The sequence below is a fragment of the Microplitis demolitor genome, chromosome 1 (genome assembly GCF_026212275.2).
Source record: "Microplitis demolitor isolate Queensland-Clemson2020A chromosome 1, iyMicDemo2.1a, whole genome shotgun sequence".
Lineage (NCBI taxonomy): Eukaryota > Metazoa > Arthropoda > Insecta > Hymenoptera > Braconidae > Microplitis > Microplitis demolitor.
The window spans coordinates 1,874,851-1,898,782 of record NC_068545.1 but is presented as its reverse complement, the minus strand read 5'-3'; the positions used below and the strand labels follow the sequence as shown (position 1 = coordinate 1,898,782).

Sequence of the window (23,932 nt, the reverse complement as noted above, 5' to 3'; positions counted from 1 at the left end):
AAAATTGCTGATATGCTCTTTGAAGTAGACGTACTGCCGGCAATTTACGGAAGACTCTATACCAGAAATTCTTTATGGAAAATTCTTGAGCAGATGTTCCTCAAGTACTCCCACGGTGTATTGACCTGTGAAGATTCCTGTCTAGGTATTTTTAAATTCTGCGGTTCTTATTACATCCTAGATGCGAATTCGATCGGTCCACCAATTTTCAATTACGGCGACGGTGTAGTTTATCTCCTTCGCGCAACCAGTTTTTCAAAATTCATCACTGTATTGATTCTGATCGTCAATTCCCTCGAATGTAGCCAATTCGTCGTTAATCCAATTGAAATTTTGAAAGTAATCGACACCGAATCTTTCGGAGGGATAAAAAGTAATAAGAAATTTAATAAAAATAAATGTAAGAAAAAAAAAAATAATAAAATGTAATAAATCATTGAATGTAAACGATCTTTTTTTGATTTGTGATGTAATAGAGTAAGGAAACTGGATTCTATTACATGCAAATGGCTGCAGTTCAATCTCCGATACCGCATGCAGAAAATAATGTACCCAGAAAGGAAACCTTATTACATATCTGGGGTAAGAAAAAAATTCCCGAGTAAACAAACAATAATAATAATTCATAAGTTGAATAGAGTGGTCTAGTATTTTGTTAATAAATTTATTAATATAGTTGAGGACAAAATGTACCAACAATTAATCTTAGCAACTAGGGAAAGTTGTTGAAGTTTATAAAAAATCTCATGACGGAAAATAAATACTGCCGAGTTTTAGACGTTGGTACATGAAGCCAGAACAAAGAGAAAAAGCGCCAGTGAATTAATTAAGAATTGAAGCCACTCAAACAACCTGGTAATTTAAAATTAGACTACCATTCTCTCTATTTTATTTAAATTAACTCGAAAAAAAAAATAAATAAAAAAAATTGCTACTTAAACTTATAATACACACTTTTAAAAATTTATCATTTAAAAATAAATATAGAGAATTTAAATAGAGCAAGTCAACGGTCTTATATACATGTAGATGTATATATATATATATTCTTGTTTCCGTTCCTGGGTATTGTTATTGTTATTAGTAATGTATGAGCAGGGTGTCAAAGTTTGTTACAGCAGCAAACTTGAGGACAATGGATGTTGAATAGCTCAGAATGAAGGATAGTGATTCTCAGAGAGAAGTCAGGTCTTTGGTCACCTGAATAATTGAACCCGTTGGATTTGTTTGGCCAAGAATGAGTCAACATAATAAAGTTTAGGGGCCACTTAAGTCGAGCGTCTTTAAGACTCAGCGTGGTATCAAACCCGCTCTCGTAGTCGTTGCTGGTGTTGGTGAAACTGCCGGTGGTTGTCGACGAGGGACCATTAAACTTGCACCGGGAATCGTCTTATAGTTTATTCCAGAGCAAGTTCGCCCCGGGGAGTGTGTACTTACTCCGAAACAAAGTTAACTTAACGGTGCGCCGAACTTGTAGTCTATTCTTTGTCATCGGCGGTCTCCGGTTTGTTATAGAGCTAATTGTTAACTCGGGGTACACTTCCGCTGGTAAACTGTCAAATGAATTTTTATCCCTGGCATCTAAGTCAGCACTTGGATTTGAATACGTCAGTTATTTTGTATAAAATTAAATAAGAAGAGATTTTATGATTAATTGCTGTCGCACAATAATTTATTTTACACATTAAAGCATTATTTACAGATTTATAACTACTGTATGTACATTATAGTTATTTACATAATTATATTTTTTATTTAAATCATCATCTACTTTAATTAGCTATAACATTTTATTATTTTATTTTATTTGGATAATTTGTTGTTTACTTTTTATACAAAAAAAGATCACGAGCTCGATAGTAATTAATCGGCGGGTGTGGCGGTGAGAGGAGTCAAGACTACGCTACCTCAAGGTCTGAACTGTCAGTGTCCTGATCATGCTGACCATTGAGACTCAAGTGTCCAGGGACTCTGATCGCATTGGCCACACTGTCGTCGCTGCGCTGTCGTTGCTCAAGTTGAAGTTTTCTCAGTCGCTCCTGTTCTTCGCGCTTCTGTTTCCGCCACTTGGCTCGACGATTTTTGAACCAAACCTGAAAAAAAAATTTCAGAAAATTTTAATTTCATTTTCACAGAAAAAATTTCAAAATTTTCTTTACGTTACTAATTTTTCTGATAGTAAACTTGAAATATTTTTCCGTAATAAAATTAAAAAAAAAAAAAAACTAATTTACGCAGCTTGCTTACGATATCTTTAGATTATCATGTCTCCCCCCACTTTTAAAAAATATCTTAGTATCTGAACCCTGATAAAAATTATAATTTAAAAATTAAATTCATTTACAAACTTATGTATTATCTAACGAAGTTAAACTACAAAAGCAATCTCTACTTTATTTTATTTAATAATTCTTAGCAAACACCGCGAGGCGCGAGGCAGGTGTACACACTCAGGTATATGTTTTTTTAAAATCTAAAACCTTATTTTTCAAGAGGATTTAATGCCTATGTCTATGTGGGTGGTCGTTATAATTTTATATATATACATATTCTCTAACATTTTTTTAAAATCATTTCCTTGAAAAATTTCAAACGATTTTAAAAAATCAAGTTTTATTTGTCGCATTGCCAAAAGACGCGTCAAAGACATTAATCTCACTCTTATTCTTAAATTTTTCATCATTATTATTAGTATTATTACTAGTATTATTATTATTATTATTATTAAGTTGAACTTAGAGGAATAAGGAGAATCCTTGATTTAAGTTTCACAACTGGAACAAACTGAAAGCGAATAGGTGTTTACCCTGTACTATATATATTGAATTCAAGGGGTGTGTTGTTGATGCTTGTATGAAAAGCAACCGCGCCCTTTTCGTAAATCATTCGAGCGCGGTGGAACGAAATCAGTGAGTTAAGCCGCAGAGGGTCAGGAAAAAAGACACAATGCATTTTAAAAAAAAAAATATAAACCTACAACTTAACTAAAATTTACCAATAAATTTTTACTGTCTATATCTAGTAGTAATGTAATTTAAACATTTAATCCATCGGACAATTAGGTGTTTAATTAATTAATTAGTTGCGGTCATAATAACATAATACTGTCAGCTTTTGACATAACAATTTAATTTGAACAAAACAACTTTAGTATATTTATTATTTATGCTGCAACATTGAATTTTAGTAAATATATATTTAATTAGCGTAGTAGCTTTTAATCTTGTGTACATTAAGTTTAATGAGATTTTGACATTAACGTACTTTACTTTATCTGCTTATTTTTATTGTGCAAATTTAATACGGTGATAAATTTTTTTTATTCTCATATCATGTTTATCACAAATATTTATGTTAATTACCTTGGGGTAAAATGGACACTATTTTTGAGAGAAAACTGGAGTAGTTGATTAGTTCAGGAAACGCAGCCACTACCAATTTCCAGTAAAAAAATTTTTTTTTCGTGTTCGCTACCAGAATTATTTTATGGAAAACCGGAAAAAGCGACTCAGGTAAAATGGTCGATTGTTGGAAAATTAAAAAAAAATTGTTTTTTGAATTTTTTGTCCTTAATGAGATTTAAAGCTCGTGTCGATAATTTAATTAATGAATCAACAAGTAGTAAAAAAAATTAAATGAAAAAATTTCTGTTTTAATTAAGCGACGCATTTGGTCTCAGCTTTTTTTATTTTTCAATAAAATAATTCAGATAACAAATACTTGAAAATTTTTTTACCAAAAATTTGGCTAACCAATTTGCCCCAGATTTCCGTATTCTAATAAAAAGATACTTGTTATAGAGATAAATTTTCCGTTTTTATTCAGGAGTTTAGTCAGCCAGCGAAACCCGATCCGAGGGTTAGAAACAAAAAAGCAATTTGTCAGTTTGAATGTAGACAAAGAAAAAATAAAAAGTCTTGAGGGTGAGAGCCTTTAGGTCGCAGGCTTCTGAGCACACGAGGGACCACTGGTCGTCGATGGTTGGACTGTTTGAGTAGGAATTATTTATTGGACAGAAAGAGCAAAGAAATACTGATCGACTTTGGATTTAATAACGAGTTCAAAGTAAACTTACCTCGATTCTTTCTTCCTTGAGGTCGACCTGCAGGGCCAGTTGCTCGCGAAGAAGGACATCGGGGTAGTGGGTCTTGTCGAAGGTGGCCTCTAGCTGCTCTAGCTGCTCCTCCGTGAAGATGGTCCGATGTCTGCGCTTACGTTTGGTCATCGGGCCCACTCCGGGGCCATTGGGGTTCATCTGATAGGGATGTGTCGTGTGATAAAAAGCCGGTTGGCTGTGCAATGACACTCCGGCGGCTGCCATCGCGGCTACATAACCGCCTGGATAGAGTCCTGGGTACGCAGCAGCTAAAAAATTATTTTACATTACGTAATACTTTAAAAGCTTTCGATGTTAAAATATTTTTATCGCGAGATTAAATAAGTCTTTGGAGAATAAAATTTTTTTTTTTTTTCTATCCTTCATTTCTTTCGCGTTGAAATTATTGACGCGTTTAAATTTTAACCGAGTGGGAAAAGAATGAGATAAAAGTAAAAACGCGTTTCTTTACGCTTTTCCGAGTCTGAAAAGAATCTCAGAGCGACGCCCGACTGGGGATTTGCATCAAATATTTTTCCCTAAACTTTTTTCTTATGGATTAAACCCCAATCCCCGTAGGAGCAATTTGCTTTTAAAAAATATGACTCGAAACCCCAAGCATCAGGCGAGAATATTAAATTTAATAAACAAAAATTTACCTAAAAAATCAGCTGGTGTAAAAGCTAGATGATGAAGCTGCTGCTGAAGCGGATGAATAGTCCGCGGTGGTGAGCCGACGGTCTCTGAATTTGTTTGACCAGCAGAAATACCGCCGCTGGTGCTGGTAGAATTGCCACCAGTCGGTCTAGGTGCTAAAATACTGTCGATTGTGAACAGCGAAGTAGGAGATGACAGTGCGGCCGATGAGCTGGGACGCGATGACATCTCTCGCTGACGATACCTCGAAGACTCTTCCGCACTCATTGGACTTCTTCGTAAAAATCCATGACGTTCGCGTTCACGTTCGCGGTCACGATCACGATCACGGTGATGATGATGATGATGATCTTTTTGCGTTATTTGTTCGAGTGTTTTCAGCTTCTGCTGGACACTATCAGGCGAGTAATTATAAAGAAAACGCTGATGATTATTGTTAATAATATTATTGCCGGAAATTCCCGGTGCGTCTTGTAGCGGCGACGAGGGTTCAGTCATTGGAGATCTAGATCTTGGTGAATCACCGGCATATAAACTTTCCACCATGTTAACTATTTCCAGTCTTACAAAAATAATAATGAAAACAACAATAATAATAAACTTTTGAAATATTTATTTCACTTGCACTTTTTCAAATAAAATTACGTTATCACTGCACTGGAGTCTGGTTCCATTCCATTAAAACTTGTGACAGGTCTGTTAAAAAAAAGCTCCGTTAACGTGGTCTGTCAACATCTAGAATGATAAATGATGGGCCGAGAGACCAGCGAGAGTGACCGTACTACAGTATTTATTACAATAGCACTAGTAGTAGTAGTAGTAGTAGTAGTGGTAGTAGTAGTAGTAGTGGTAGTAGTAGTAGTAGTAATAGTAGTAGAAGTAGTAGTAGAAGTAGATGTAGGATGCTGTTCTGAGAGAGAAGCAATTTGTACTCAAACGGTGGATCTCCCAGTGGTGGCGATGACAAAACAGCCTTTATGGGAACCCCCACAATGGTTTGCGTGTGTTGAGGATCCAGGGGTAAAATACCCCTGATGAGAGAAGCGCCACTGGACGATAGGCGTGCCGTGGCTTTTTTAGGGCCACGCCCATCGCGTCGCGGATGCGCCCGACCGCGAGTCCAACAGACCTGAACCTCAGCTCAACTTTGGCTGCGATGCTTTGCTCTGCTTTAGCTGCTTTGCGATCTAACTTTAATCGATAGCTTATAATGATAAACGCTTACATTTTTATTACTACTCCATTAATTAATTTTTTTTATACATATAAATTTTTATATAGATTCTAAATTGAGGCAAAAATTTTGGATTTTAATCAGTAGATTTTATAAATATTTTATTTAATTTTACGGATTCGTGTTTGGAATTTTTATAAAAACTTTTTTTTAATTTTCTATCTTTAAATCCTGAACCCAGTACTCTAACTTTTGCTATGCCCGAATAATCTGATAAGGTATCAGTATCATATATTCGTCGGACTGATGTGAAAATCACGAAAAAAGAAAACCCAGCTGATAAAATGACATTCTTATACTTTCCGGCCATCGATGGGCTCGAACCCAGTTCTTCAGAGCGAAATTCTTTGATTTTACTTTCAGCCCACCACGCGGCAATTTAAATAATTTAAATAATAATAACAATAATTGTTGTTATTATGATTAAAATGACAAGCTTATAAAATGGTGTTGGTATTTAAAATAAGAATAAGGCAGTTGGTAATGCGTATTAATGTAATACGAAGGGATAAGCGTAAATGAGAGGCTGAGAGCGAGTATTTTCGGACTAGTTTGGGGTATATGACGATAATGGATAATGGAGAACGGTTTGTGATCCAAGGGGGAGAGCGAGTCTAAAGATGTGTGTAAAAAGGCCAGGTACTGTTGTGTGTATGTGTGTGATGGAAGAGAATAAAGAATTGTTTGATGAGCATGTGTACAAGATTCACATGGTACAACATGGCAGGACATGTAGGTATTATAATACTGATCGTCAAAATCTGTAGCGTGCGCTGTTGATCCTAATCCAGGCGTTAATCGCTCGACTATCCTAGTCCTAGTCCGTAAAGATTTGTGTTTGCACGGGGGTTACTTGGTTATATATGTGCAAAGCTCGACAATGCGTTAAATCGAGTTGAGGACAACATCTGATCAGTCTTTTTTACCGAAACTGATCCGAGCTAACAACCAACAACTAGCGCGATTATGTGAACTCAATGTTGCTTTTGCTTTTGAATTTTATTCACCTCCGACATCCATCAATTACTTTACAGATTAATTTTTACATTCATTATGGATAAAAAATTATTCTAATCAAGAGTTTGTTTTTTTATTTTATTCATATTTTAATTTCTCCTTGTAAATCGTTCGCTTGACATATGGAAACGAGATCGATAGCTTCGGGGATTAGGATTACGGATACGGGATTTGTACTTTTGTTCGATGTCCGCGAATTATAACTCGGATAGCTTAGCTTCTTTCTATATATATTTTTGTAAATTTTATGGGAAAAATGGTAGTACTGTAAATAATACAGTCGAGTTATTATTATTATTATTATTACTAGTTTGTTGTTATTTATATTTTATTTACAAGGAGGGCAGTTTGTAGTAGAGACAAATCCTATAGTGATGTTTGTATATAATTCCCCGAGGCTACGCTGTTAAATCTATATTACTAGTGTACTTTTATTCTTTAATATATGTTATATATTTTTTTTTAATATGAAACAGACTGGGGTCAGATGGAACTGTATTTTTCAAAATTTTAAATTTGATTTTTATACAGGAAATAAAACAAAAATTATTTTTTAAATAATAAGAAATATTTTTGATATAAAAAATTTGACATTTTTTTTATTGAGAAAATTTTTCAACTAAAATTTTTATTCCAAGTCATAGAATAATATTTAAATGAAATAAATAATTTATACATGAACAAGTCTATTGAAAAGTAAAAAAAAAAAAAATATGAAATCAAGGTATAGAAAAGAAAGTAAAGAATATATAAATACATAAGAATAAAATTCACAGGATCAATTTCCATTGGCTTTCGCGGCCGGTCTTCTTTTTATGTTAAATCGTTTTCTTGAGATTTTATTATTTAAAAATTACAGACAAATACTCACGCATGTTGGGAAGAAAAAACTCATAAAGTATTTAAGAGTAAGTAAATAAGGCAAAAAGGCGTACTCAGTCAAGTGTAACAACCAACTAATAACAACTCTCAGCTTGATGCATGTTCGTGGTGAAATAATCGACGGGTTTCTCGACTCTGCACTCGTCTTATTCACGTCCCAGTCTCAGATAGAGGCTGCAGGTATCCCGTAGTTTGCTGCGATATCCACTTAGCACGGAGCTTAAACGTGAAAACACTTTGTGTATTGTTGTCGCATTAACGCCGAATATTCGACGATGATTGCCGGAAAAATATAATCCACTCGACGACCTATTCCTTGCATGAGCCGCACTCTTAACTCTCGGCAAATCTTGTTTTTTACCACTTTCTTCTCCTCTAAGTCGTTAAATACTGCGCTGAAGTCAACTTGTTGATTAAATCAATTAACGACAAAATATATCCATCAAAAAAATATTTTAGAAAAATATCAAACAACAGGTATCATAAATTTTTAAAATAAAATAAGAAATAAAATCTCTAAAGATTATCTCAGAGGTCAATATTTGTCTTTTTAAAAACTTCAAAGGGCTCCGGCACCTTTTATAATATTCCCTAGAGTGAATAAAAAATTTAACAAAACCTTTATATTAAAAATTATATTTTAATTCATATTTTTTTAAAGAAAAAAGTCTTGTGAGAAAAATTTCGAAATTTTGATTTTTTTTATATTATAAATTTTTTTGGAGCCTGGCTCATTTCGCCTGATTTATTTTTATGAAAATTTAAAATATCTTTCATACTTTAAAAATATGAGAATTATTTAAGATCAAAAACAAAATTTTTTCGCAGTCTCTCCCCTTCCTCTCATATATTTTGAATAAATTTATATGATTTTTTCACAAGAATTGTATTGGCGTGAAAATTGTTGAACCGATCGTTGTATGTAATTTATATATATACAAATATATATGCTTATATATATGCAATGAAAATATTGTACGCTGCATTGTACAGGATAATTACTCTAATAATTACATCACTGTCACAGTCTGATCATAAACTCGCAGTATTCCCATCAGTATATATGTATATATATTTATATAGAGAAGGCATGAAATGAGTAAAGAGGAAAGAGGACAAAGTGAATGAATATAGATCTGAATTCACGCGTTTTAGACCGTTACGCCAATTAATTTTCCATAATTGGAAGCGTATGAGCGACATATCTGTCGGACAATCGCCAATGCTTGGATATTTTTTTTCTCTCTCATTCATCAGCATCAGTATCATGTTGATATGCAGTGCATAGTACACAGTATGCGTTATATAACAATGGAAACCTGGGAGGGTAACCCGCGGAACTCGTTAGCGGCGGTCGCTCCATGCGCGTATTTTCGTCAAAAACCAATTAACTCTTTTCATATCTATATTTTATCTATACATATGTCTGCATACATACCCACACATATATGTTTAAACTATTTTTAAACATTTTTTTCCGAGTACGCTCGCCGACGGCATGAAAATCTTGTTGACGAAAAAACGTTTATAGTTTTCCTATAAAAAATTGTTTATTAGTGTCTATTAAACGAGCCTGGAAAAAATATAGTAACTTATTTATATAAAGTTTAGTAATTTTTTTAAAATTATTAATTTTTTAACAATAACTTTATTTTACATTTATGTAAATAATAAATATTGTTACAACGAATTTGTGCTAAGTGATATTAACCCGTTAAGACAACAAACTCGAACCAAAAGATAGATGTGATATCCATTACACTATAGTTTGTAGTATAAATACTTAACTATAAGTATTTCACAAGATAAAGAGAATATTATCATTTAGTGGATGAGTATTCTCGTGTATAGTCTGGAGTTAAATGTGTCGCATCGTCCGATGACTGTCACTACTTACCTCCGTTTTAGGTCTATAACTCTAATTCTATTTATTTAATTGTTTGTTCAACGATTCACACGATGGGAATTTCATGTCGTCGCTTATTGGAAAATTACTACTATTTTCCTTTTGTTTTTTTTTTTCTTAAAGAAAGAAAATGAAAATTTGGAGAAAAAATTTTAGTAACTAACTTTATGCACTTGTGGAAATGGATGTCAAACTGACATATAAATTTATAAGAATCACTCCGTTAATTTTCTCTCTCTAGAGTAGGGGTAAATAGAGCACGTGCTTAAGTAATTAATTTTTAAAATTTCAATTTCTAAACAATTCTTAAAAATTTTTTTTCGAGTTAAGATTCTGACGTAAGTTGACATGGCAACAGAATGGATACAGAATTGTTTGTAAAATTTTTTTTTTTAATCAAATTTTCTAGGCCGCATTGCCCTGCGCCTGAAGTAATTAGCAAATTTCATGTGAACAAAAAAATTGTGGTAGTTGATGAATTATATAAACAGTTAACAATACTTTGGTAATCTCAATTTCCTTTATTCGGTCCCTGCAATCCGCAGATTATTCTATTACAGGGAATGTAAACAAAAACTGCAGTTTATCCCAGGGAGCAGGAGCAGCTTGAAAGAGGAGGACAAAGTATGGATGGGAGAATTGAAATGGTGGATGAATGAAGGATAGGGAATACTACGGCACTCGATCTTGTTTAGTTTGAAAATACGTCATTGTTTCAGTACGATAAAAAATTCAGCGCTCGGGTAATTACACTTGGGATCGATTCCCGCCTACGGGCTCCTTCCACTGGGTTACTGACTTAGGGCCGGCCTTTTCCGATAATTCCTCAATTTTACCAATCTATCTGCGATTTACATATTTAAAGCTCCAATATTTATTTTAGAGCAATTGTTTAAATTTATATTTTATTGTTTTAAATTATTTTTCACTTAAAAAAATTTTTTTTTTCCCAAGGGCTCGGAAGTCTGCGAAAATTTGAATATTCTCCATAATAAATTTTCTTCTTCCCAAAATAGAGTAATGGGGACTTTAAAATTCTATTAAAAAATTTTAATGACCGTCAAAAATTCTGAGACCAAAAATATATGAATTTTTTTCGTCGCTCTAAAGTTCAAAAATTTATGGCAGCTCCATAAGTCAATGAAAATTTTGTTTTTTTGAGTTTATCAAAAACTGCTAAACCTTTAAATATTTTCCAAGCTTAATTGTGAAAAAATAAAAAATGAACTTTAATCAGCTCGTGCCCAAAATTTAAGTTTTATATATCTAGACATATAAAATACTAAACTGTCTATCTCTTGACAGCAGCGAGAACTGTTTGCCTTTTATTAAACTCTTGTTAAATGCTGGCTTTCTTTGTCCACACAATTGAATCGGCAAAACAGCGGAGATAATGCTCCGGATTCTCAGCCTCACGAGTTTGCTATAGTATCCTCATATCCCCATCCCCATCTTCATTTATATCCCAGTAAACCAAATAAGTAGAGTAAAAGTAGAGAAAGATCGTAGGAAAAAAAAAACCTCTACTCAGTGGTTTTCTTTCTCCCCTCTATTGTGTCGTATTTTTTTCAGCCTCATCGTGAAATGGACACCGTGTAATCGTTCTTTTATTCACTTCTTTTACCTGCGATAATACTCACATGGTATCCCTTGTAGGTGCACTCGTGGCTGGATCCAAAACCCTCCAATTGAATGTTAACTTGAAGGTGGTCTTTTCCACGCACTTCTCTCTTTCTCTCTTACTTTTTGATTCTTATATATATCCTATACTCTCTATATATATATTGTATTATGTCGTATAAGATGGACTAGTATAGTAGCCAATGAAAATATTTATATATTTCCAGAATAGACGTCCGCCCACGATGAATTTACTGAAATGATCCTCATTGTTATTGGCAATAGATACTTTGCTCTCTCTTTTTCTTAAATATAAAAATATTTAACCGTATATATAATAATAATATGGTATACCAGTACCGAGAATGGATGTATCTCAAGAAGATTAACTGCATGAGTGACAGCTTTTAAATTTTTTAAATCTACGGCAAGATTAAATTATTATTCATTTCAGTAAATTTTATTTCAACTCTTTATTTTCCCAATAGTTCGACACACAATAAAAAATTAGCAGAGTAAATCCAGAGTAAATGCGAAGCAGATAACTGTTTATTTATTTAATTCTCTCGGAGTGACTTTTTTTTAAAACTTCGGAACTCTGACGGAGGGAATTTGAATTTAAATAAAATCCCAATTCACTCCCAATTTTTACAATGCAGCAGTTGGCTTAAATATAAATTCATTTTTTTTTTTTACAAATAATTTGACTCTTTCATATATTAATTATTTATTTAATCAAATTAAAGGAAATTTTTTTGTACAACCAGACAAGACAATTACAGTTTCAAAAAAGTTACTGACATATATTTTTAACATTTCAAATATATTTATAAAAATTAGTCATATTTTATTAATAATTTATTCGGTAGACGTACACCCGTTTCTTGTGATTGTAAGGCTTGTTCATGAGGTCGTGCACAATATTGTGTACGTGTACAGAGTTATAATATTGACGCATAATCACTTGAATAAGCGCATAATTATTTTCAGTTTGTAAACAATTGAAACACCAGAGAAAAAATTTTTATAGGTATTTATTTTGAAAATTCTGGTGGTGCTTCATTTTTTTTTACTTCTATTTGATATGATTTTTTTTAGTCAAAATTTTTTTTTTTTAAATTATTTTCTTAGTTCGCTATTTGTTTTTTTAACAGCTTTTTTTTTATTGACTAGTAATGATAACTAATTAATAAATATCGAGATAAAATAAAGGAGATTACTGTAGGATTATTTATTTTACTTTATATACTAAGAGAAATATTATTTGACAAAATGGATTTTGTTTATTTGATAAATATTTTTGATTTTTTTTAATCATTATTTATACGGAAAAAAATCAATTATTAAATTTTAATTTAAAGTATTTTCTCTCAGTGTATTAAATTATGATGCTGACTTAAAAAATACTTAAATCTCTAAATCGCGTTCTATATTTATTGAAACAAGAATAAAGTATCAAGTAATTATGTAAGAGTTCGATTTATTTTTTGTAAAAAAAAATTATTTTTATTTTTAAAATCAGATTAGTTATAAAATTTTAGATGAAATTAATTTTTTAATTGTTTTACTGACTCAATTTTCTTTTCTGAAGACAGTTCTAGCAGAAGCTGCACAATGAAAACTTTTGCTTACTGATTTATTAAATTAAATAGATGATTTATTTTAAAATAGAAAACAAAATTATGTAGAATTATAATTTTATAAAATTCTGTAACTTAAAAATTAAAATCTCGTTTTTTTTTTAATGCAAAGTGGAAACTCCGAAACAGAATAAAATTTCCTGTGCCAAAAAATAAACGCTCTTACACAATTACCGGTTCCATGACAACTGATCCCCGACAAATGATTCCTACAAATTGATTCCAGACTAAATTCAACTGGCATCTAATCCGTATGTCATCAAGATTTTTATAACTTTCATTATCATCATCTCTAAAACCTTTATTTTCATAATTTCCAAACTCATGTCGCGGGATCAATTTGTAAGGATCACTTGTGATATAAAATTATTGGGATCAGTTGACTGCACACCACAATTACCAATCAAATATTTAAAAATAAAAAAACTATAAATTTTAGAAACTTACATCACTCAAAGGCATATCGCTACTTTCACTAATTTTTTTTCGACTACTACTCCGTGTAAAAATACTTTCAGACTCATAAATCCCGGTTTTAGTGGAAAAATGTAAATTATGATTCACAGTGAGTAGTGACAGTAATTCCTCACTGTACACTTCTTATAATTCATGTCATTGCTTGAAATATTTTCTAACTGACCTCAGTCTTTAGTAATAAAAATATTGATATCAACACTCAGACATCATATTGAATGTGGAGATCTCTTAAAAAAATATTTACGTTCATTTAAATGTCCGATAAAAAATACGCAGTTCTTTAGAGGATATTCTACATGGGGAACACATTTGATATTTTACTGTTTGTTTATTTTAAACCTTGTCTTTATGAAGCTCTTTTATATTTAAATAAATCAGCAACTCAAGACCATCTAATAATCTTGTGTCATATTTTCTGTATTTGTCTTTGAGCGATAGTCTTAAATTTACGTTCCTAAATTCTACACTAATAATAATATTAAATTTTTAAATATATTCGTACTCGAACTCGGTCTATAAATCAGTATAAAAAAAATTTTAAATGTCATCGAAAATTTTTACGTAAATTATTCTTTTTTTTTTTTTAAATAAACATTTTAATTGTTCAATTTTGTACCCGGAAATAATGATTTTGATTCAGAAAATTTTTTTAAAAATACAGGAGACGTATCATAATTTTTTGTTCAAAAAAATTTGATTAAGAAAAAAAAAATAACAGTCTCTTTTAAACATACGCGATATAAATCTGCGTTGTGTGAATTCAAGTCTTAGTCTTATAAATAAAGTCGACGTTTAATAAACTAGTGAAGTAAAAATAATTGAAAGTAAAAATAATAATAATAATAATAATAATAATAATAATAATAATAATAATAATAATAATAATAATAATAATAATAATCTAGTGTACGGAGCTACGTTTTGTTAATTCTTAAGTATTTTAAATGACTAATTAAATTCTTAGTGAGCGAGTGAAGGTTGGGGCTCGGTGAATGACATCTCCATGGTGACACCGCCGCTGGTGGGTCGGAAACGATTTGAAATGTCGACGCTATTGCTGCGAGGTTTACGTCTGCCGAGGTGTCGTTCCACCCACTTGAGCATCGTCAACACTGAGTCTGTACTGGGCAGTCTTCTTTCAGCGGATGTGCGTACGATGTGAGAAGACGTTACGCGGAAAGTCGCAGCCATACCTTTCAATGCCTGGAAATCAATCACTTGACAATCTATTCAATAATCAATTTATTAACTAATTAATTAATTAATTTACCTTCATGGCGTCTTCATCAGTAGCGTCATCACCAGCGTAAATAATTCTTATTCTCTCACTCCAATCTAAACCAAAAGCCGTACGTAAAATATAAATAGAAGCGCGTCCTTTGTTCCATTCGACTGGTGGTTTAGCTTCGATAGCACAGTGCGCTTTGCAGGCTTTGAATCCAGCTTCTTCAATTAATTTCTTTGCTTGATTTATTAAAAAACTACGAGATTCAATTGGCGTTTCGCGGTAGTGGAAAGTCAATAAGGCTCCTTTATTTTCCACCCAAGCGCCATCTCTGCAGAGCTAAAAAAAATTAATTATTCAATTAATAAATCCATTGATTAATAAAAAAATTTAAAAAATTACCTGATCTTGGAGAAGCTGCATCAAATTGCCAACTTTATCCTCGAACTCAACGGGCATCGGGTGGACGAACTTGCTGCCGTCAGGGTGGAGAATCTCGAGACCGTGATTACCGGCGTAGGTGATACCTTCAATGCCCACCATCGACTTGACATTATTTACATTTCTCCCAGAGATGATGGCGATGTAGGCATCGGGCATGTTGCTTAGTCGCTGAAGAACGTTCTTGGTCTCGAGAGGCAGAATCGCCAGGTCCGGGTGAGTCGCAATCGGCGCGAGGGTCCCGTCGTAGTCGAGCAGAAGCGCCAATTTGTGATCATCGCCAATGTACCTAGGGGACATGTGCGGTCACTGGGTTGTTACTTGGCTTTGACAATGAGTCAACTAGCGACAGCGTGCGCGGGCCCGCCGTTTCCACAAGCAGTTAAAATAATCTTATTCATTTTTATATAATTATTTTTATTATTTTTATTATCATTATCAATAATTACTTAAACTATCATGCAATTGTACTTTTTTATCGTTAATAAACTCACGCGTCATGCCCAGCTCATGCTCACCGATTAATGCTTAAAATGATTTTATCTACTGACGTAGACTAAACAAATGTAATTAATTATCAGCTTCATATATAATTAAATATATATGTGTATGATTTATTAATTAATGATAATGACGTCCTAGTTTTTATTGTTGAAGATTTTTTATTATTATTTTTTTTTAACCTCTCGCTGTAAATATTTAAAATTTTCAAAAAGGGAAGTTATTGGTTTCAGTTCGATTTTCAAAAGTCGAGTTTCCATCAGATCTTGACTACATGTTGAAGTCAATTTCCTTCAACATGTAATCAATTCTAAGTCTTATTGAGTCCTTTGATGACAAAAATTTTGTTTTTTTTTTTTTTTTAGTAAAATATATCTTCTGTCGACTCAACTGTTTTTTGAGCTCAAAGAGCTTAAAAATTTATAAATAACATTTTTGAGCTCTCTGAGCTCGGAAACAGCGAGAAGTTGCGATTTTCTCTTGCAGAGTCAATCGTTTTTCAGATTTTTTTTTATGTATGGAATTTAATTAAAAATGATTGTATGGTAATGATGCCCCATTATATAACTGGCCGGGCCCTAATCATGGTCGTAATATTATCAGATTGGCATTGACACTTACTTGCTGAGATAATCATCAAAGTCATCCATCGTAACGGGCTGCATTACAGTCGCGCCAACGGAATCTTGTTCTTCCAATGATCCCATGACTTGTAAAAATGATTTCATCCAATAATTTACGTCATATATACGCTCACGACGACGTAAATAATTCATACGTAGCGTACGTTCATCTTCTGGCATTGTCAGTGCTCTGTTACAGAAAATTTATTTAGTTATTTGAAACAAAAAAAAATGTAATTGTTTATTTATTCTCAGTACCTGTTTATAACTTCAGCAGCTTCATCAATTTCATATGGATTACAAATTAATGCCTCGTGCATCATTTCACCAGCACCGGCAAATGGGGAAACTATTAAGACACCTGGTGGAGTATTTATTTGACACGCTACAAATTCTTTGGCAACGAGATTCATTCCGTCTCTTAGAGGAGTAACTAGAGCGACAGCTGAGTCTCTGTAGAAACCAGCTAGCTCATCTTGGCTGACACACCCGTAGATGTATCGGATTGGCGACCAGTTGGGTGTAGTGAAGCGCCCATTGATGGAACCGATCAATTGCTCCATCTCGAGCTTCAGTTCTTGGTATTCTCGGACGTCTGTTCTCGATGGGACCGCGATCTGCAGCATTGTCACTTGCTCGCGGTGCTCTGGATGCTTTTCTAAAAGCATCTCGAAGGCCTTGAGCCGGTGGACGAGTCCTTTGGTGTAGTCGAGACGGTCGACACCGAGAACTATTTTCAAGTTGGTCATTATCACTTTGGGAGCGGCTTCTGCAAGTGAAACGAATCGATCGAAGGGGATGCCAATTGGTAGCGGTCGTACACGGACTGTGCGCCCGCCGTGGTCTACTAGAAGGTTCTTTCTGTCAACTCTACCACCCAGACTCCTCTGACAGCAGTCGACGAAGTTGAGACAGTAGTCTTGGATGTGGAACCCGACCATGTCGCAGCCAAGCATTCCCTGTAGAATTTCATCGGCCCAAGGGAATAATCTGAAGATGTCCCACGGTGGGAACGGGATGTGCAGAAAGAAACCAAGCTTTAGTTTGAGATTCTTCTCGTCGGCTGCCTGTCGAATCCAATTAGCCGCCAGCATCAAATGGTAGTCGTGGACCCAAACCAATGGAGTCCCGTTTGGTTTACTCTTTTGCTCCTCGTGAATCATCTCGAGCGCCTTCACTGTTTTCGCTGCGAATTCTTCGTTTACGGCGACGTACGCGCGCCAGTGCTCGGCATTGAAGGTCGCGCGGTCTGGCATTGAGTGAAATAGCGGCCAGAAAGTTCCATTGCAGCAACCATTGTAGTATGAATCAAATGTATCAGGTTCTACATGGACTGCAACTACCTGAAAATATAATTTTTAATTAATTATTTTATTCCCATAAATTATTTAAAATTCCTAGTAATTTTAAAAGCCACCAGTTCTACGATGAAATATTTCTAATGTATTTCCATTGACTTTTAATGAAAATTGATAGCTATTAGCTGATATCTATATATAATATATTAAATTACAGATAACAAAATAAAATATAAATCATTTTATTTGGTCCACATTTCTCCGATAGGATCCTGGTTATCGCGAGTCATTCCAAGGGTACTTGTAACGAGAAAAAAAAAGTTTAACGAGAAATGTTCTGGGCGGGATGACAAATAAAAAGAAAAAATCTGTTAATCGGAAGTGAATAAAGTCCAGCTTGTAACAACCGCTGATACAAACACTCGTGATTCTATTTATTAATATATATTTATTTAATAAAATAGTTGCTGACGTTTTATTGACCCCCCATGTACGGCCCCTTGGCTGTCGCCTATTAATTGCCTCTCGAACATGCCCCTATCGCTATTAATTTTTACTGACTCGTGTTTATGACAATCACATATTGAGCTTTTGTTATTGGATGGAAGTACGGCGGGGCTCGTCTTTGATAACGACAATCTCATTTACTGATACGATACATTTAATTATTTTGCAATATCATATTCATAATTACATATACATATACGTCTTATTGTCCTTATCAAATTTAATTTAGCGGTATATATTTTTCGTATGTGATATCTATAAAAATATGACGTCGGTTAAAATAAATCAGGTCGTAATAATAACAATTTAAGGCAACAAATCTATTAACACACATATATATATATATATATATATATATATATATATATATATATATATATATATATATATATATATATATGTGCATAAAAAATATGTTTATAATTGATCCTACAGAAAAGGTGATCGACTGACCCTTGACTGCATTTGTGATCAATAAAAAAGATAACATTTTGAAATTTTAGTGTTGAATCAGTGGTTTGTTTTATATTAAAATATTTACATATATATTAAAATAAATATATTATTTATTTGATAAATAATCTTGACCCAAATAAATAATCAATTTTATCATTTATTTTCTTCCGTAAGTTTCTCAATTGGAAATAAAAAAAAAAAGTAAATATATTTTCGGGCGATGAGCGACGTGAAGAAAAAACAGAGATTTTAAAATTACAAAAGATGTTTTTTATTATTTATGTACGATAGCGATGCGTGGTTACAGGCTATGGGGTGCTGTATCAATGATAACCCGACCCCGTCGAGCCAGCGATCGTGATTTTTTACTTTAGTTATTATTATTATTATTATTATTATTTTTACTATATAACTTACAACCGTGGGGGTTTTTATTACCAGGTCAGAGCATGCCTCAGTCACGTGACTCCATAAGTAATAAACAGTTTTATTATTTAGCGAAAATAAAAACAGTCAGATAAGCAACAACAATAATCCGGAGAATCAATTAACAGCTAGACGTTTTGCGAACTTGTTTGAACTATTCGCCCGCTTATCGGAGGATTATTAATTATTGTCTATATGGTAAATAATCGTGTTTGAAAAGGCTTATCTGTGAAAATGACCCGAGATTATATCGTAAATGTAATTTCAAAGGATGAGCGATATCAGTTATTGTGTATCACTTGATCCTATTATTTTATTTGTTTTTTTTTTTTTTTTAATATTAACTGACACGTGGATGGGGCGTGATAATTATTTTAGCATTGTTGAGATATTGTTTGTGTGGCTGAGTTTTAAAATCGTTGTTTTTATTAGATAGTCTATGCATTTATTAACACAAGTTAATTAATATTATTATGATTATTATTGATGACGAATGGTGGTATTGTTTATTATTTTATTGACTAGTCATCACTTAGCGACTGAATAAAAAAATAATTGCGTTAATTGTTAAGGTACTGTCAATGCCAAGGTCATAAAACTCGATCATATTTCTCCCGCATGTTTTCATTGTATGGAAAATTAAATAAATTTATAACATAAAGGCCGAGAATTATATGGGAATAATTATCAGACATTATTTTATAAAATAATTTATTTTATTTAAATGTCTGATAGATTTAGAAATTTTTTTAAGTAAAAACTGAATTAGTGAATTTCGCTAATTAACTTTTAGAGATTGAGAACTAGAGGATGGAGTATTTTTTAAAAAAATAATAGTAATTATATTATGTCTTACCTTACTCGAAAGTAAACCGGAGGTTGGAGTTCTATCATTAGGATCAGATTCAGGTATTTGTTCATTTTGATCTTCCATGTGCATGCCGGGCCATCCTACCCATATTCCGTTACCATTTATCACAACTGGTGCTACTGCGGTAACAAGACCTCCAGCGCTACAAATTAATTTATAAATAATTAATTTTAATAATAATAATAATCTACCCAATTATACTGACATTAAATTTTTTACCCCCACTCCCCATAAAATTTATAATAAATTATTAAGTAAAATTAAATTAAAAATCGAGCTGTGTTTTCATTTAAAAATTATGAGCAAGTCATAGAAATTGAATTTTTTTTTTAGTTTTTTTATTTTATCGCCAAAATTGATAAACTAATCGATCGCTTTTACTTATTTTTGACCTTGATCGTGGTAAAAAAAAATTGATAAACTTCCATTCAAATGTACTTTTAAACCAATGATTGATTTGAAATTTACTCAAAAATCAATACATTTTATAACAAATTAAAAAAAAAATACGCCGGGACAAATGCAATAATTGGATTTATATAAATCTAACGATTAATTATAATAACTACTCTAGGATCTATTGACTTTGACAAATATTTAAAAAAATTTTAAATCTAATTATTAATTAAAAATAAATCTTAAGATTCTGATAATGTAAAACCCAAGCAACGATTAAATATTTTTATTTTTAAAAAATAATAAAAGGGGAATTTTTATAATAAAAAATATAAAGCAATAATTTATAACGATAACAAAATCACGAGTTATTTTTTTCTATTTATCATTTATATTTTCTACTTATCAAAAATACAATTTAATTTATTCGCTATCATTTATCGTATAAATTTCAACAAAACTAAAAATAAATAAATTTACTTAAAATGTCAGCGTTCATTATGATATCAATTAAATAAAATATATAAATCCAATGTGCTTTTCTGATAAAATTTTTTTTTTACTGCCAAGGTAAATTATAAAAATATGATAAGAATCTTTTATCAGATAAATTTATATATTTATCAAAGTAATAATGAGCTTATTAATGAAATTATGTAATAGATAAAAAAGCATCTGTCAATTAATTATTTAACGCTAGATAAGTAATCGAAAAAAAGAGAAAAGACAATTACCTGCTTTTACGTTCTAGTTTGCCGGTTTCTTCATTTCTTTTGAGCACAAATGGCAACCTGTTGCTTACCACAATCATGCTTCCATTAGAGCTGAAGCTCCTTGACTCTGTAAGCATGATTAGTATTTTCAAAAATATTTATCTCTCAAATAAATAAATAAATAAATCACTAGTTGACCCGTTTGCTAAGTTTTAAAATCGCTTTCCTCGGGTCGGTATTCGCCAGAAATTTAAAAAACCCCACTTGTTAAATGAACTACTCAAGCATAAATTACACACTCTAGACTAAAGATCCATGTCTTAATTAATTTTTATAAATTTAAAAGTATAAATAATTTGATAACAGGTTAAAGTAAAAATAGATTAAAGAGAAGGGTAAAATGATTAAAAATAAAGTTGAGAAGTATACGTTGCAGTCGGAAGTACCAAGTAGTACTGGAGTAACAACGCTCGGGATACGTTAGTTTATTGGTATTTTTCGTCCCGATGATTTAGTCCAAAGTACGGTTTCGCGGGCAGTATCAATGGAGGCCACGACCTGCGGAGCATCATCGCGGCACAACCACCAGCATCATAAACGTTATCCCTTGTCCCTCTTGTCCCCTTATTCCAACAAGATTTTTTGTATTAATAACAATAATAATAATAATAATTATTATTATTATTATTATTATATTACTTTAACACTAGGAGGTGCCGAGAACCTTCCACACACGAGCTAGTCTGCACCCCCGTTTCTCTATAGGCTCCGACCCCGTGGGTTATCTTGTTATCGCTTTATTTGATGATAGAAAACATCTCGCGCACGTTTATTGCCTTCGTATTTTTTTTTAACGAATCTTACATTCTGTATATTTTTTATTTAAATAATCACGTGCAAGTCGGCCTGATTTTTTTTTAATTTATGATGTGGAAAATAACCAACAGGTGTACAGGCTTTTTTTTTTTTTTAAATTACGATTACTTTGAATTATTGTTATGATTAAATTTGATTTTAGATAAAAATTATACTTTTAATGTGATAAAAATCGTCTACTTGATATTTTATTTAAATAATGATGACAGTATGAAATTTCTTATGAGAAAGAATAAAAATTTTTTGTTAAAATAATAAAAATAAATTTTTATTGAAAAATTTAAAAATATAATTTTTTGTTTTTCTTCGCAAAAAAAATATTTGACATTAAAACATCTTGATTTATTATTATTTTATTTTTAAATGTTTTAAAAATAAACTAAATTTTTTTTTTATGATAGTCAAGTTAGAAATGTTTATAAAATAAAAATAAAAAAATTCATATTTAGAAAATTCAAAATTCAATGGATGCAATTTTTTTTTAATTTTATTATTTTTAATATTTTATTTATTTATTGTAATTAAAAAATTTTCATATGTCTGCTACATTTACGAGTGTGAATATAGCAGACACAAATTTAAAATAATAAATAAACAGAGCAAATAATAAAAAAAAAAATATTTATAAAAAATGCACTTATTAATTTTAAAATTTTTTAAATGCGCATTTTTTTAAAATTTTATTAATTATGTACTCTACCCATCATCACTTTAAATTTGTCTATAGCTCAATGAATGTCATATATTTTAATAATAAATAAAAATAATTAAATTTTGAAGTTAAGACAGATGTCAGTTTGTTTGTTTCTATTAACATTCAAATATAAAAAAAAGTCACTGGTAGCTTTTTAAAATCCCACGCAATTATAAAAAACATGACAGCTCAGCATACGGCGTAATAAAAATACCATAAGTAATTTTTTAAAAATAAATTACCCAAACATAACTGAGAATCAATAATACCACAGATACATTGATCTAGTTCGAAATAAAAACAGATCATTTCGTTAAACAAACGTTCAATTGACGTTTCGGAAATAAAATAAAAAATTAATTACAAAAATAAAAAACAAAACATTTAGTTGACACAGCAGTGTTATTTACTGATTACTATGCAATTGGTTAATAACTAAGTAAATTAATTGAATTATGAACAAGTGGACACGAACCATTGGCTCGCAGACGACTGCTGAAAGGTCTGTAAGGGCTGTTGGAATGTATCTGCATGTTGATGACTAAGAATTAAATTTTTACAGCGTAGATACAATGGAGTTTCGGAATAAACAAGATTATGAGTATTTATTAGTGCGCAATTAACGTGGACGAGTAAACACCGGTTTCGGCGCTGTCCAACTGACACCAGATAATACTCTTTTATTTTAAGAACACGTTTCTCGTGTGCTAATTGATAATTATATCGTGTCAATACTGAATTACTATAAATAGATTTAGGTTTTATTTAATTATAATTACGATGTATACTTTTCTTGTATGTTCTAGAAATTTGACTGTCACGTGCTCGATAAAATAACAAATGTTTTGCTTTTTTTTTTTTTTTGTGCTACACACAATGGCACACAAGGAGATACTGACAAACTCTGGAAATCTTCAACATGACAGTGATAGTGCACCGGTTACTTTTTCAGGTAGCGCCCTCCAAACTTATCTCAACTCTGCGATTGCGCAATCTTATATTTTATCCATTTTTAATTAACACATAAATTAATTTGAAAAAATAATTTTTACTTTTATTTTTTAGAGCAGAGACCAAATCCTGAAGTTACCAGACAATTCAAAATTTTTGCATTTGTTTTTTTCAAATAAATCAAATATAACAACAAAAAAAAATATGCACCTGTAGAAAATTTTAAAAACTACAGGTGCAATTTTTTTAAATATTTTTTTTTTATTTTATCGTTTTTAACAGAATCCGAAAATCAGACGTCGGTTGATTTCAGTATTATAAGGGACAAATTGCTGATCCCTGAGTATCAAGTTTTCTCATATATTTTTGAGAAAAAATATTTATTGTTTTGATAAACAAATCCTAGGGTCTGATCGCTGATAATT

General features: G+C 31.8%; 2 protein-coding genes across 6 annotated transcripts; both read right to left on the bottom strand.

The window, feature by feature from the left end:
• Positions 1-1,898: 1,898 nt before the first annotated feature.
• On the bottom strand, positions 1,899-5,299 carry LOC103569129 (homeobox protein goosecoid). The gene is made up of 3 exons (XM_008546254.1): positions 4,756-5,299; positions 4,076-4,365; positions 1,899-2,093 (listed from the first exon to the last, which is right to left on the bottom strand). The coding sequence occupies exons 1-3, from the start codon at positions 5,297-5,299 to the stop codon at positions 1,899-1,901; spliced, it is 1,029 nt and encodes a 342-aa protein (XP_008544476.1).
• A 6,615-nt stretch (positions 5,300-11,914) lies between these two features.
• Positions 11,915-23,430, bottom strand: LOC103569135 (uncharacterized). 5 transcript variants are annotated; one of them, XM_053741750.1, is made up of 8 exons: positions 22,799-23,025; positions 21,008-21,113; positions 19,863-20,019; positions 16,578-17,662; positions 16,318-16,509; positions 15,157-15,484; positions 14,800-15,093; positions 11,915-14,732 (listed from the first exon to the last, which is right to left on the bottom strand). In XM_053741750.1, exons 1-8 carry the CDS (start codon positions 22,863-22,865, stop codon positions 14,490-14,492), a joined length of 2,472 nt encoding a protein of 823 aa, XP_053597725.1. In that variant the 5' UTR covers positions 22,866-23,025; the 3' UTR covers positions 11,915-14,489. The 5 variants fall into 5 exon arrangements, with proteins under 5 accessions (XP_053597725.1, XP_008544503.1, XP_008544498.1 ...); XM_008546281.2 differs by lacking the exon at positions 22,799-23,025 and adding an exon at positions 23,345-23,430 and having other exon boundaries at positions 11,916-14,732; XM_008546276.3 differs by lacking the exon at positions 22,799-23,025 and adding an exon at positions 23,032-23,386 and having other exon boundaries at positions 11,916-14,732.
• Between the last annotated feature and the right edge of the window lie 502 nt (positions 23,431-23,932).